Source organism: Trichosurus vulpecula, chromosome 5 (genome assembly GCF_011100635.1).
Source record: "Trichosurus vulpecula isolate mTriVul1 chromosome 5, mTriVul1.pri, whole genome shotgun sequence".
In the NCBI taxonomy this organism is placed as follows: domain Eukaryota; kingdom Metazoa; phylum Chordata; class Mammalia; order Diprotodontia; family Phalangeridae; genus Trichosurus; species Trichosurus vulpecula.
This window is the reverse complement of record NC_050577.1, coordinates 125175222-125189886: the sequence shown is the minus strand read 5'-3', so window position 1 is coordinate 125189886 and position 14665 is coordinate 125175222. Positions and strand designations below refer to the sequence as shown.

At 37.4% G+C, this 14665-nt stretch overlaps 1 protein-coding gene across 1 annotated transcript; it reads left to right on the top strand.

Annotated features, from left to right (window-relative positions):
• Positions 1-216: 216 nt before the first annotated feature.
• LOC118849696 (hyaluronidase-4-like) lies at positions 217-10889 on the top strand. Its single transcript, XM_036758647.1, has 3 exons — positions 217-1170; positions 8221-8310; positions 10488-10889. Exons 1-3 carry the CDS (start codon positions 217-219, stop codon positions 10887-10889), a joined length of 1446 nt encoding a protein of 481 aa, XP_036614542.1.
• Positions 10890-14665: the final 3776 nt, after the last annotated feature.

The window sequence follows — 14665 nt, the reverse complement described above, 5'->3', positions numbered from 1 at the left end:
GCCTACATCACTAGATCATCGTAGCGTATACTTGGATTTCTACTGAAGGCTCTTTATAGACTTCGAATAAAAGGTACTTCATAAACAGACACTATCATAAGGTAACCACTTACTCTTTTAGCATGTCTTCTTAAAGGTTTCACCTCTATGAAGTCATGTGTCCATTTATGTCTTTCAGGCTACATTAAACTAGAAGATATCACATTTTTTCTTATCATGAAAACATTGTTTGAGAGAAGATTAATACTACATGTTGTGCAACCATTACATCTCACATCATGGCTACTTGTGTCATTTATTTTGAAACCTATTGCCTCTTCAAAACCTGCCCGACTTCCAATTTATCAAAGGAAACCTTTTATAGCTGCTTGGAATGCCCCAACAGATCAGTGTTCAACAAAGTATAATATAATACTGAATTTAAAAATGTTTCACGTCATTGGCAGCCCATTGGCCAAGGCAAGAGGGCAAAATGTTACCATATTTTATGTCAATAGACTGGGATATTATCCCTGGTATACATCACAAGGAGTTCCTATTAATGGGGGACTTCCCCAGAACATTAGTTTACAAACCCATCTGGAAAAAGCTGGCCAAGACATCAATTATTATATTCCAGCTGAGGATTTCAGTGGACTTGCTGTAATAGACTGGGAATACTGGAGGCCTCAGTGGGCACGGAACTGGAACACAAAAGATGTGTATAGACAGAAGTCAAGAAAGCTAATCTCTGAAGTAAAAGCAAATATGTCGGCCAGTGATATTGAAAATTTAGCCAAAATCTCTTTTGAAGAAAGTGCAAAGGCTTTCATGAAGGAAACCATCCAGCTGGGACTTAGGAACCGCCCCAGGGGCCTTTGGGGTTACTATTTATATCCTGATTGTCACAATTACAATATTTATGACCAAAATTACACTGGCTCATGCCCAGAGGATGAAGTTTTGAGGAACAACGAACTTTCCTGGCTTTGGAACAGTAGTGCGGCCTTATATCCTTCCATTGGAGTCAAGAAATCACTTGGGAACAGTGAAAACATCTTGCGCTTCTCCCAATTTAGGGTAAATGAATCAATGAGGATTTCTGCTATGACATCTCATGATTATGCTTTGCCTGTATTTGTCTATACAAGGTTAGGATACAGAGAGGAGCCATTATATTTTCTTTCCAAGGTAAGAATTCATTAAATGAGGATTTTGAGACTAAATGATTTCTAAATTCTATGATTTGGATCAATTTCCTTGTTTAAGGGGAAGATTTCTCTCTTCTTCCCATCAAACTTCCAATTGGTAAGTGTTCCTTTGAAAATCCCTGAGTCACTGCCGGTCAAATGGGGAGGTGGAGTTAATTCTGGTTGATTTTTTCAGTTTGAGGATCGTCTGAAGATTTTGAACCCTTTCTTTTCTGTGACCTCATTTTTTGGCTATTTCATGGATCACAACCTATGTCACCAGAAAATAAATAGTGGAAAGATATCAAATGGTTCAAAAGGCATCAGGATTATTCTGTCAACAAAATATTTATTCCCAATTTGATCCAACATATTTATTAAATACATGAATACGTGCTAAGTGTTAAGGATGCAAAAATATAAAAGTGATACAATTAAAGAGGTTACATTCCCCTGGGGTGACAAATATCTATAAAGATAGGTGAATTCACCTAGGAAGTACACATAAAATAATTTTGGGTGGAAGAGAGCATTGACAAATGGGAGAATAAGGGATGGCCTCCTCTAGAATGAGATACATGAGCTGGGGCTTGAATGAAGCTGGGTTTTCCAAGAGGCAGAAGTGAGGAGGGAGAGAATTCTAGGCATTGGAGACAAGCCATGCAAAGACATCTAATGTCCTATATCAGGTATATCAAGCAAGTGGGCTAGTTTGACTGGGAAATAGAATATATGATGGAGAACGATTTAAAATTACTCTGGAAAGGTAGGCTGGAAACAGATTGTGAAAACTTTACATGATAAAGGAGCTTGAATTTTACTTTAGAAGCTATAGGAAGCCACCCAAACTTTTGGAGGGAGGGACAAGGTCAGATTTGGGAACATTATTTTGGCAGCCACTCAGGGTATTCTATTGATGGGAGAGGGGAGGCTCCCTAACCCATCCTGTACATTTAGAGGCTGTTAGAAAGGAAAGGAAGTGTATAAAGAGAATATAAGCTCCTTGGGTATTATCAATGGATTGCATTTATGTAGTGCTTTAAGATTTGCAAAAGCACTTTCTATTTATTATTTCATTTGATCTTCATAACAATCCTTTGAGGTAGGTGCTCCCATTATATTCATTTTACAGATGAGAAAACCATGGCCGAAAGAGGTTAAACGACTTCCCCAGGGTTATACAGCTAATAGTATTTAAGGTGGGATTTGAACTCAAGCTTTCTTGACTCTATGAATAGCATTCTACTATGACACAGCTATTTGAGGGCAAGGACTAAGGTTTTTTGTTTTTTCTTTGGTGTCTCCAGTGCCTAGCACAGTGTCTGGCACAGAGAAGATACTTAATAAATGTGTGTAGATTGATTACCACTTAAAAAAATAAATAAATGAAGGCTAAACTAGAAAGTAATAAAGAATACTGTGGGATAGTTTGCTCCTTTTTTCTAAATATGGAATCTAAATCACTTGTCTCTTGCTGGGATCTCTCAGAATATCTCTATCATTTCAAATATTGTGATGGATACAGCAGATGATGAATCTTGAACTGGTCAGTGTTCAACTTGTGGTAAAAGGTGAGGGAGGACATTGTAACTCTTTCCTAAAATGAAGTTTTGGTTTAGTTGTCCATGTTGTCTTTGCACCATGGTCATAACTAAAAGTTAGTTAGATGCACTCGCTGGAGCAATAGAAATACCATCTCTGCAATTGAGTATGGAAAAGACTTTTAGAGAGCTTTATAAGCCTAAATTTCACTCACCAATTGATCTTTCTCTGTATCTCTGTCTCTGTCTCTGTCTTTCTGTCTCTTTCTGTTTCTGTGTCTTTTCTGTTTCTTTTGTCTCTCTCGCTCTATAAAAAACAAAACAAAACTCGTAGTTGACCTAGACAATCTTTCAATCAGGTTTACCCTCTTCACTTACCCTCCCCCATCCCCCACAACTGAAACATCTGGAGAAAGCATATGATATAGAAGCCTCGGTTTTGAGTAACAATAGGTTAATATTCTGTGAGTATGGGCCGCCAAGTTTATCTAGCTCTTCACCTTTATGATGTGGTAGCCATTGAAGGCTTTAGTAGGTACCAAGGGACATCAGGCACATTAACTCAAACATTTCCTCCTTCCCTGTTGTTATAGGGCTTAGCTATCTGTAATGCATTAAAGTACAAAGAACAAAGACTGTTCCCAGAGTATATTTTCTTCAGTCTGAGGTTCAGTGTCTCTACCAGGCCAAGTATACAACTTTGAACCTACCATGTGCATATCACATAATCAGCCTCTCCTGAGGGGTATACAGTGTCAAGAACCCTGGATTTGGAGTCATAGGGCTTGGGTTCAAATCCTAACTCCTTCACTTATTACCTTGTAATCTTGGAAAAGTCACTTATATGTTTCTTTCACTGGTTTCAACTGAATCCTCTGTCAATCTGCAATGAATTCCTTGATTTTCCTGGGAAATTATTGGTTTAAATGTTGATGTTTCAAAGATGGCCTCAATTTCCTCATTTGTAACATGAGAGAGTTGGAATAGACTACCTTGAGGGTCCCTTCCAGTTCTCAATCTATGTCATAAGATTGATTTACGTAGGATAAGAAATGTCATTTACTACCTTTGTTTCTGGAAGGGAAGGCAAATGTTTGGTGTTTGACAATATTGGTTAAATGACTAATGAACGAATGCCTCTTTTGAATGTCAACATTTAGACCAATAAATTACCAGGTAAACCAAGGAATTCATTGCAGATTGACAGAGGATACAGTTGAAACCAGTGAAATAAAAGTGTAACAGTATTTGAAATCTTTGGGAGTTGTCCACTCTGTGTTCCTTACAAGTTCAAAAGAAAAAAAAAAAGAGTGTTATCTGAGTGTTTCAAAATATCCATGGCTTACATCTCTAACTATACAAAGCTGGATTTCCTATGCTATTTGTAGCTTAAGGAGAGCCTTTCCCCAAGTGATGATAAAATTGTCTCCCCTGGGAGTTAGTAATAAACTCCAGTGGTACAGGGCTCATTTCAATGGAGTAACTCAAGATTGCTAGAACATGGTACACAATTAGTTTTCCTTTTCACTTGGTCCAAACACCAAAAGGCTTCAAATCATTGCTGAGGAAACAGGTTATGAGAGCCAGGTTGACAGATAGGAAATGTGCCTTGGGTACCCTCCTCCCAAAGTCTTATTGTTCTGTAATTATCTTTCTCCTCCCTTTCACCAACCTCTATCAAAAATCAGAAAAGGAAAGTATGTAAAACATGTTCTTACTAAGATATAAATGACTGATAATTTATGTTTTGATTCTGTGCCCCATAATGTCAGCCCTAAGGCTACTAGTACTTCTTCTTCCTAAATGTAGTTACATTGTATTTATTTTGTATATAATGTGTCATATATGTATGTCTTGTGTTATAGGGTATAATTTCCTATAGTATAGAATGTTAAATTTTTGAGGGCCAGGACTCTCATTTTTGGTCTTTCCAAAGCACAGTACAAGCCTTATATAAATGCTTATTGATTCATGGACTCATTGATTATCCTTAGCTAGGTATTTTCATTTTAATAGGATCATTGACACCTCAATACTCAAAGGTCTAATTTTTTGGTCATGAGGAATGGTTAGTCAGCCTGTTAGGAGGGGAGGAATTCTAACTTCTACCAGCAATTGAATCATTCATACTCCCAAATCTGTTGGGAGTCAAAGATTCTGGATTTTTAGGCCCTGATCATTAAGTACCTGAACTCTGTGAAATAATTGCACGGTTTAAGAGGTGTTTGATGGGAATTGACATCTACATGGATTATTAGAGAAAATGAAATCAATTATGAACGTACTAGCATATACATGGACTATTAAGTAAAATATTAACTTAATGGCACATATATGAATCTTTCAAAAATGACTCCTATGTAGGGATAGGGACAGGGCCTGTGATTTCTTGGATAAGGAAATTCCCTCTAGCAATGCAGGTGGGAGCCTTCTCTGCAACTTACAGTCTTGGAATCTTGGATTCCTTTACCAAGCTATTGACTCTATATTCATGATTTTCTTATATCACTCTGATTTCTCTTCCAAATTTTTCCTCTACCTCTCTTACTTGCTTTTTAAAATCCTTTTCAAGCTCTTCCATGGCCTGTGACCAATTTATATTTTTCTTTGAAGCTTTGGATATAGCAGTTTTGACTTTGTTGTTTTCTTTTGATTTTGTGTTTTGATCTTTCCTGTCACCATAGTAACTTTCCATAGTCAGGATCTTTTTCTGCTGTTTGCTCATTTTCCCAACCTATTTCTTGACTTTTAACTCTATACTACAGTGGGGCTCTGCTTCCAGAGTGGAGGGGACACTGTCTCAAGCTTCACTGTGTGTATGTGTGTGTGCAGCTGTTTTCTGAAAATAATTCTAGGGACCAGTAAGTTTTCAGTTTTTCTAAGGTGGTATGATCTAGGGAGAGGTGTGTTTACTACTCTCATGGCCTGTGCTCTGGTCTGTGAGTGACTACAATCACTCTTTTCTGCCCTGGAACTCTGACCAAGGTCCCATCTTCCTTGTGACCACAAGCTCTGGTGTGCTAGTGTTTCTCTTTGCCCTGGGACTAAGACCCAGGATTGCAATCCACATCCAAGAATGGTCAATGCAACAGAGTCCTGCTCCTGGTGCCAGTAAAAGGGCCCCTGTAATCTCTTTCTGACAGATTGTCTGACTTCCTTACCATCTGTGGGCTGAGAGGCCTGGAAACTTCTGCCACTGATTCGGTTGTCCCCAAGGCCTACTGTTGGTTTGCTGGGTCATGTCTTACCCAGATACAATAGACCTCTGCTGCTGATATTCTAGGTTCTCAGGCTGGGAAATTGTTTCACCCCATCCTCTTGTGGGTTCTGCCACTGCAGAATTTGTTTTGTAGCATTACTTGAAGTTCTTCAGAGGGGTTTTGGGAAGAACTCAGGCAAGTCCCTGACTTTTCTCCACCATCTTGGCTCCACCTCCTTTGTAATTTCTTTAAATATTATGTCTAGGCTGTTTTTTGGATCATAGCTTTCAGGTAGTCCAATAATTCTTACGTTAGCTCTCCTCAATCTATTTTCTAGGTCAGTTGCTTTTCCAATGAGATATTTTACATTTTCTTCTATTTTTTCATTCTTTTGACTTTGTTTTATTGTTTCTAGATGTCTCACGGATTCATTAGCTTCCACTTACCCAGTTCTAATTTTTAAGAAATTATTTTATTCAGTAAGCTTTTGTACCTCTTTTGCCATTTGGCCAATTCTGTTTTTTAAGGAGTTCTTTTCTTCAGCATTTTTGTGCCTCTTTTACCATGCTATTAATTCTATTTTCATAATTTTTTTACTTTACTCTCATTTCTTTTTTCAATTTTTCCTCTACCACTCTTATATCTTTCCTTAACTCTTCCAAGAATTCTTATTGGTCTTGTGTCCAATTAGCATCTTTCTTTGAGGCTTTGCTTGTAGCTGTTTTTACATTATTGTCTTCTTCTGAGTTTGTATTTTGTTCTTTCCTGCCACCATAGTAGTTTTTTATGCTCCAAGTTCTTTTTATGTTGTTTACCAAATTTTAAAGCCTATTTCTTGACTTTGAAATTTATGTTAAAATTGGGCTCTGTTCACCTGGGGGAAGATGGGGAAAGCACTCAAACTTTAGGCTTTTCGTGCTCCTGGTTTCAGAGCTGATTCTGAGGATCCACAAGTTTTTGGTGCTTCCAGGGTGGTGTGTTCTGGGGAGTAGTGTGGTCATTGCTTTCCCAGCCTGCACTCTGGTCTTTACCCCAGGAAGGATCCCTGCTATGTTGCAGCTACAAGTGCTAGTGTTCCTCTCTGCCTTGGAACTGTGATTAGGGCCCCCTGCTCCTTTGTGACTGACCATGAGTGCTCCTCTCTGCCTTGAAACTGACCCAGAACTGCATATGGGCAATAGAGTTGTCAATCAGGGCCATGTGTACTTAGTGTCAGCAGTGTTCCCTGCAATCTTTTTCTGACCAGTTGTCTGACTCTCTTACTGACCTTAGGCTTAGAGCTCCCAGAGCTGCTGCTGACACCTTCTGCATATGCGCTGGACAAGTCTCCACTCTGGTGTGACAAACTCTCCTATCAACTTCCTTTGTTTTCTTAGGTTGGAAAAATGTTTCACCTTCACCTTTTGTTGGCTCTGATGCTCCAAAATTGGATTTGAGGCCTTATTTTAAAGTTGTTTTGAGAGAAATGTTAAGAGAGTTCAACTGGGCTGCTGCCTCTTATCTGCCATCTTTCTTCTCAAGCTTTTTGAAGCACAAATTTCCTTCTCTGACATTTCTTTCATTTGTCTTTTATATTTACTTCTGTGGATAAGAAGGGCTACTTAGCATGAAGATGTTAAGAATGAAGTACGTCAAAGCATTTTCTTTGACAAAAATTGAACACAAATGATTTCTGGGGTTCTGCAAAGTTACTCTGGAAGCTTGAGCAAATTTGAGTCTGGCTATTTTTAATAGAGTGAGCGTTTGCCTTGAACTTGGATTGTGGATGACTCATACCAGTCAAAATCGTTGCAGAAAATGAGTGAATTACCAAATGGAATATTGAAAAATAAAATGGGAAAATGGGAGTGAAAGGAGTCACTATGGCATTTGGAAAAAGACAGAGAACATCTGGATTCTGTTTCGTGAACCATACGCTTAACTAGGTTTTGGGGGGGGCACAGCAGGGTATTCGGGGCAACAACTCAGTGCAAACCACTCTATTGAGTTCAATGAAATGATCTATTTGTATTTGCTTACTAGTTTACTAGTTAATGGAATTAAAAATACCTACATTTTAAAAAAAATTCAAACCTTAAAAAAGGATCTGGTTTCTCTTTTCACAAGTCTTTCACATTCCATAAAGTTTATTTACACATTTAAAATTTATTCTGCTCTAGAAAGGCAGGAAATACATTGTTAAAAAAAAAAAGAAGCTATGTGAATTCAGACTTATCCCTACTAATCTTCTCTTCTTATTTTATTTTTTAAACTTTCGGTGAGATGTTTTGTAGTCAGATTGACAATGGCATTTCTTTCTTTTCATTATAGCAAGATCTAATCAGTACCATAGGAGAAAGCGCTGCCTTGGGAGCCGCAGGCATTGTTATTTGGGGAGACATGAATTTAACTTCATCTGAGGTAAGTCAGTACCGTAGTGGCACATTTTATAAAGGGAAATGTATCTGCCCTCCCTTTTCTAAGTGGCCCACTTTCTTCTAAGTTCCTATGGTCCCCATATTACAGTAGTATAGACAGAGTGAGTGGTATTGGCTTTTGAAGATTCAAAGGAGATGTGACTTTCTTCTGTACTTAGCATGCATTGTCTCTGGAAAAAAATCAGTTTAAAAATAGCAATTTTTAAAATGACTTGTGCATTTCTTCCAAACCTCTAAGAAGTTATGCTCAAATGATGTTACCATGGCTTTCACTGGAAAAAAAAAATTGGCTTTTTTCCTGGACTTTCAATTAGACTGTTTCATGAAACTATTCCTGCTATCATGCTGCTAAAACTTCCCTCTGTCCATATAAAAGAGCCAGAAGGAGGATCATATGATAGCATGCTTCTCCCTGAGATCGTGTGTATTCTGCTGCAGAGTTTTTAGTTTTTTTTTTTAAATTTTTGGAGGTCTACTCCTGGGCTGAAGGGGATTCTCAGAATTAGATGAACTGGTCAATGCTAAAAGCAAGAAACTCTCTTCTTTGGTGCCTTTAAGAGATGGCCATTTAGCTTGGCTGGAGATACCCAAGGGGGCACTAAGGAGGGAGGAACAACATAGGAAGAGTACTTGGGTAGGGCATACCCCCTTTCTCACTTTCATATACACCTCCTTCAAAGCTAGGACCACCTGCTGATCTTCACCTCCCTCCAGGGCCTAGAATGACACCTCTAAAGTGAGACAGGAAAAGCTATGGGAAGGATAGAATCAGGTATGGCACCAGAGAGCTCAGGCAAGATGATTTTCAGGTCATGACACGTGGAGGCAATCTATGACCATGCTTGATTTCAGCTCATATGGGTCAGCTGAAGATCATTATTAGCAAGACAGGTAGCTAGAACTTGTGGCCTCTTTGTAAAAAAGGAACCTGGCCACTCTAGGTATTTTGAGGTCATTTCTGTGGTATGTGTTTGAACATAAGTTTGGTAGAGCATAACCTAGGGAGACTTCAGTTTGAGCACTTGACCTAGAGCCTTGGAAAGGCTCCAGATTGTGTGTTGCAATAAGTCTAACGAGAATGCCCAAGTTTAAGTGGCACCAACATAATGAAAGGCAGTCTTGGGTGGGGAGATGAGCTCAGTTGTGACATAATTTCAAATTATCTAGCCCTTCTTCCCATATGATTGGGAGAAGGAAAATAAAGATAGGGAGACTCAGTAATTTGTGTCCTGGGGACAGGGAAAGGTTAGTTATTGTCTAAGGTAGAGGAAAGAAGCTGCATCAGAGAAACTTTGGCAAATATTAATCAAAGACATGTACTTAGGGGAAGTAGTATGCAGTATCTTTTTTGGGTTGGGGCTAAAATGACAGGTACCTGATGTCACCTCTAGAAACAATTCCATTCTCATATACTATATTAATCAGGCATGACAATTTCAAATAACACAGATAAAGCCTGCTACTTAGTCTAATTTATTAATAGGGTTTATTAGCATAAAACCATGTATGCATGCTGACTCATACAAAAAGGTGACAAGGCATGTGTCTTTCTGTCTTGTTGCCATCCCTGGGTCCCCATCTTTGTTAGGCTTGAAGAAATCAAGCTATAACTCATAACTGCTCCCAGAAAGTCAGAAATTGTACATGTGAACTTTAGAACGCTGTATCAATTAATTAATCAACCAGCTTTTATTAAGCATCTATGAGATGCCAGGAATTATGCTAGTTTCATTGTTATCCAGATGATAATAGCTGAACCAGGAGATGGCCCATAGAGTCTAAGGTACCTTTTTATATGAAGTTATACTTTTTAAGTTATACTGTTTATACCAAGTTAAATGAAGGGAACTGAAGGTGCTTTGAATAGGTCAGATAAGGATAAACACAGGGGCTTTTAGAATTCCTCCAGAGTCAGATGCTATAGTCATGGATAGCTATTCATTGGTCACCCTAGATGCCTTCCTATTCTCTGGGCCTCCCATTCAACCTTGAGACCTTTGTGCCATAGACCATGTGTCGACAGTAAGGGTGATCATGTTTGTGTAGTGCAAGGGTCAAGTAATGAAAACCGAGAGTACTGGTTTCAATCCAATCTAGATTTTCAGTATTGGGCTGTTATATGTAGGAATAATGGAACCCCTCTGTGTTCTCTACTTCTAGGGCAACTGTACAAAGGTGAAACAGTTTGTTACGTCTGATCTTGGGACCTACATCGTTAATGTGACCAAAGCAGCTGAAGTATGCAGCAGACACCTCTGTAGGAATAATGGGAGATGTGTAAGAAAAATCTGGAAAGCAGCAGATTACCTCCACCTGAACTCTGAAAGCTGCCAGATTGAGGCCTCTGACGATGGAGAATTTGTTGTGAAAGGACAACCATCTGATTCAGACTTGGAAGTGATGGCAGAGAAATTTTCTTGTCACTGTTATCAGGGATATAGGGGAAGTGATTGCCGGGAAATTAAGACATCTGACAACCGCTCTGGGGCTTCTCTTTCCTCTGCATCAAGAACAGTACAGTGTCTGCTAGTGTTAGTCAGTTATCTGAACTTTCAGCACTAACATAAGTGAGTTTAAAAAGGGGGTAAATGCAGTCTCTAGAGCAATCTCTTAAGAAAGAGATTAAAACTATGATCATTTTCCCCTCTATTAAAATTGGTTGAAATGATAGTAAGCGGAATAATGGCTGCCATTTTATAGCATTCACATTTTTTCCCCTAAGCACTTCATATCAATTATATCACTTCATTCTTACAACAATCATAAGAAGTAAGTCCTAGAGGAATTGAGACGAAGCTATGACTTCACTGGTATAGGGAACTCCCAGTGAGTAATCTCCCTCGACCAATGCAGACTGGAACTTTGTAAATAACTTAGAGTCTTAAAGGGCTGGCCAGGGAGGGGGAAGGAAGGATCAAGTGACTTGCCCAAGGTCATGGAGAACTAGGCTCAAGTTCTCCCATGATACATGCTGATTTGTGTGACCTTGGGCTAGTCACTTAATCTCCCATCAGTATTGTCAATCCCATTTTATAGATGAGGAAACTGAGGCTCAGAGCATTTCAGTTATGGTATTAGTAAGTATTAGAAACAGTAATTGGAACTTAGTTCTCTACTGACTCCAAGGTCAATGATTTTTCACTACATGTTATGTAGAACACTAAATGCAAATAGAAACAGATTGCTTATCTTGGGCTTCATCAGCTCTAGACACCAAAACAGGGGTAAAAGCACCACCATATTTCTCTTTAATCATCTTTTTTCATGTTTTAAGGATTTAGAGCTGGAAGAGAGGGCACTTCGTTCAACTCTTGTAGTTTACAGCTGAAAAGACTGAGGTACAGAGAAATGACACGATTGCCATTTTAGGCAGAAGCTCATTAACTAAAAAACCTTGGAATCTTTCTAGAAGGTTGTTTCAGTCAAATTCAGGATTTAAAGCACACAATTGATATTCACTAGGAGTTTTCCTAGATATAATTTATTGGTATCATAACAAAGGATATAACAAGGACACACACCAAAATTTGACATAGCTACTTGGGTAAAACACTTGTGAAAGACCAGGCCTACCAGGCCTACAGAAATTGAGTGTCTCTGGAACACTGGGACTGTTTTATAGTCAAATAAATGCTTTTTACAGAGGCACAAAGTAGGGTAAGTCTGATTGCAGACATTTCTGAATATCACAAACTGAAGCAAGGTAATGTACATATGTACATACCACAGGATACAACTTCTGGTGATTATACCTAATGGTTCATCAGTAACTCTGGCTATTTTTCTGCCTGTCCCCCTCCTCCCTTTGTGGCAGAGGGCCTAGTATTACCAGACTACCTCAGATGTTCATAAGTTTATCTATTGAATTCTTCAAGATACAACAAGGGGGAATCGCCAGCTCAATATTCCTAATTTTTAGGCTCGAATAGCTTCTCTAAATAGAATTTCCTGAGATAACAGAAGGATGGTAACTTCCTACTATTTTTAAAATAGAAGTAGCGTAAGTAGATGATGGATGAATTGTGCCATTGTTTGGATTACAAAAACTGGTCCCTTTTTAACTTACTATCTCTCTTTTATTACCATCAATGCTCCTTTCCTGGTATAATTTTCAATTTCATATTGGAAGTTTAGTGTTTCAATATGCAGAATTCTATTTTGAAGTCATCTTTTTGGTATGGCATCTATTCCACATGGGTGATGTTTATTGCTTCTGTCATACTGCCATGAATCCTTACCATTATTACTTAACGTAGAATTGCTAACTATAGCAATAAGACAAGAGAAATAAGAGGAATTAACATCATCAAATATGAAATAAAATTCATTTGGAGAAACAAAAGGTCTTAAGAGAAATCATGAAAAAGGTAGGAATGAAAGGCATATAGCATTACCTTCAAACTATGTTACAAAATAGTAATCATCCGAACTATTTTGGCTTGGGATGAAAAAGAGAAATGTAGAAGAGTAGAACAAACTAGAAGCATATGAAAAAGAAATAATCAAACTCAGTATCCCAATATTTTATAAACTACTGAGGGAATAACCACCTATTTGACAAAAAACTGAAAAGTAGTTTGGCAGGAAATAGATTTAGACCAATATTTCATATCGCATCCCAAGTTGCATCCCAAGAGTCATTCTCCATTGGATAAGTGGTCAAAGGATATGAATAAATAGTTTTCAAAAGAAGACTTGCAAGCTATTAATAAACATAAATATTACTCTAAATCACTAATATTAAGAGAAATATAAATCAAAACAATTGTGAAGTTTCACCTTACACCCATGAAATTGGCAAAGGTAACAAAAGACGATAATAATGTCGGAGGGACTACAAAAATAGCAGTAGATGAATACTGCTAGACCTATTAATTGGTTCATGTATTCTGGCAAGTAGTTTGGAATTACATTAAATTGCATTAAAATATCTACACTGTTTGATCCAGAGATTCTACTGCTAATCATATAACTCAAAGAAATTAAAGACATATAGAAAGGTCTCAAGCACATGCATAAAATATTCATAGCAGCACTTTTTTGTGGTAACAAAGAACTAGAAAAAAAGGAGATATTGGGTAACATCTAAATAAAGCACGGCAAATTAATAAAATGGCATATTGCTTTAAAATCATAAATATGATAAAATCAGAGAATTATGGGGTAACTTATATGAACTGATGAAGACTAAAGTAAACAAAACCAGGAGAGGAACATATACAATCACTACCACAACAAAGTTCATAGAAAGAAAAAAATAAAACAAAATGCTGTGTAATCATAATTACTAAGCATAGACCTTGGAGGAGAGTTGAGAAAATGTACCTCTCTCTTCCCCTTGCAAAGGTGGTGAGCTATTGCTATGGAATATTGCAGCATTGGTGTAATAGCATAAATGTGTTGGTTGGTTTTGCTCAACTCTTTTTCTCTTTGTTTTAAAATCATGGTGGGTTCCATGGAAAGAAATAAGAAATTTGGAAATGAGGATGATGGAAAAACAAACGATCAATAAAAGTAGATTTAGTGCAGTACCAAAGTACTAAATGACTACTTTACAGAGCTAGATAAAATAATAACAACATTTGGGATATCAAGGAAATAATGAAAAATGTAGGAATGAAGATGAAATAGCAATTCTAGACCTCAAACTATATTACAGAATAGCAATCATTGAAATTATTTGGCACTAGCTAAAAAATAGAAAAGTGGGTCAATAAATAGACTAGAGAAGAAAGAATAAAAAATAATTAAACTCAGTAATCCAATATTTGACAAATTTCCAAACACAAATTACCAAAGTAAATAACATAAGGAAAGGATTCCTTATTTGATAATAATAGAAGCATTCTGGCAGAAATTAGGAATAGACCAATTTCTATTTCCACAATAAATTCTAAATGAATATGTGACCTGAGTATAAAAGATCATACCATGAAAAATTAGAATAGAAGTAGATGATATATCTTTCAGAGTTCTGGGCAGGGGATGGATTCTTAATCAAACAAGTAGAGACAACTACAATATAAAATAGCTAATTTTGATTACAGGAAATTGAAAAACCTTTGCACAAACAAAATGAACCCATCTAAGACAAGAAGGGAAATGGTTGGGAGGAAAAAAAAGCAATCTTTGTATCAAATATCTCTGATAAGGTTTTGATATGCAAGATATGTAGATCCCTAGTAGAAATAGGATGAGACCTAAAGCCATTTCCCAGTAGAAAAGTAGTCAATGGATATCAAGAAACAATTCACAAAAGAATTTTAAACTATTAACAGCCATGTGAAATAATGCATATAACCACTAATATTAAGAGAAATTCAAAAGATAATAAAAGC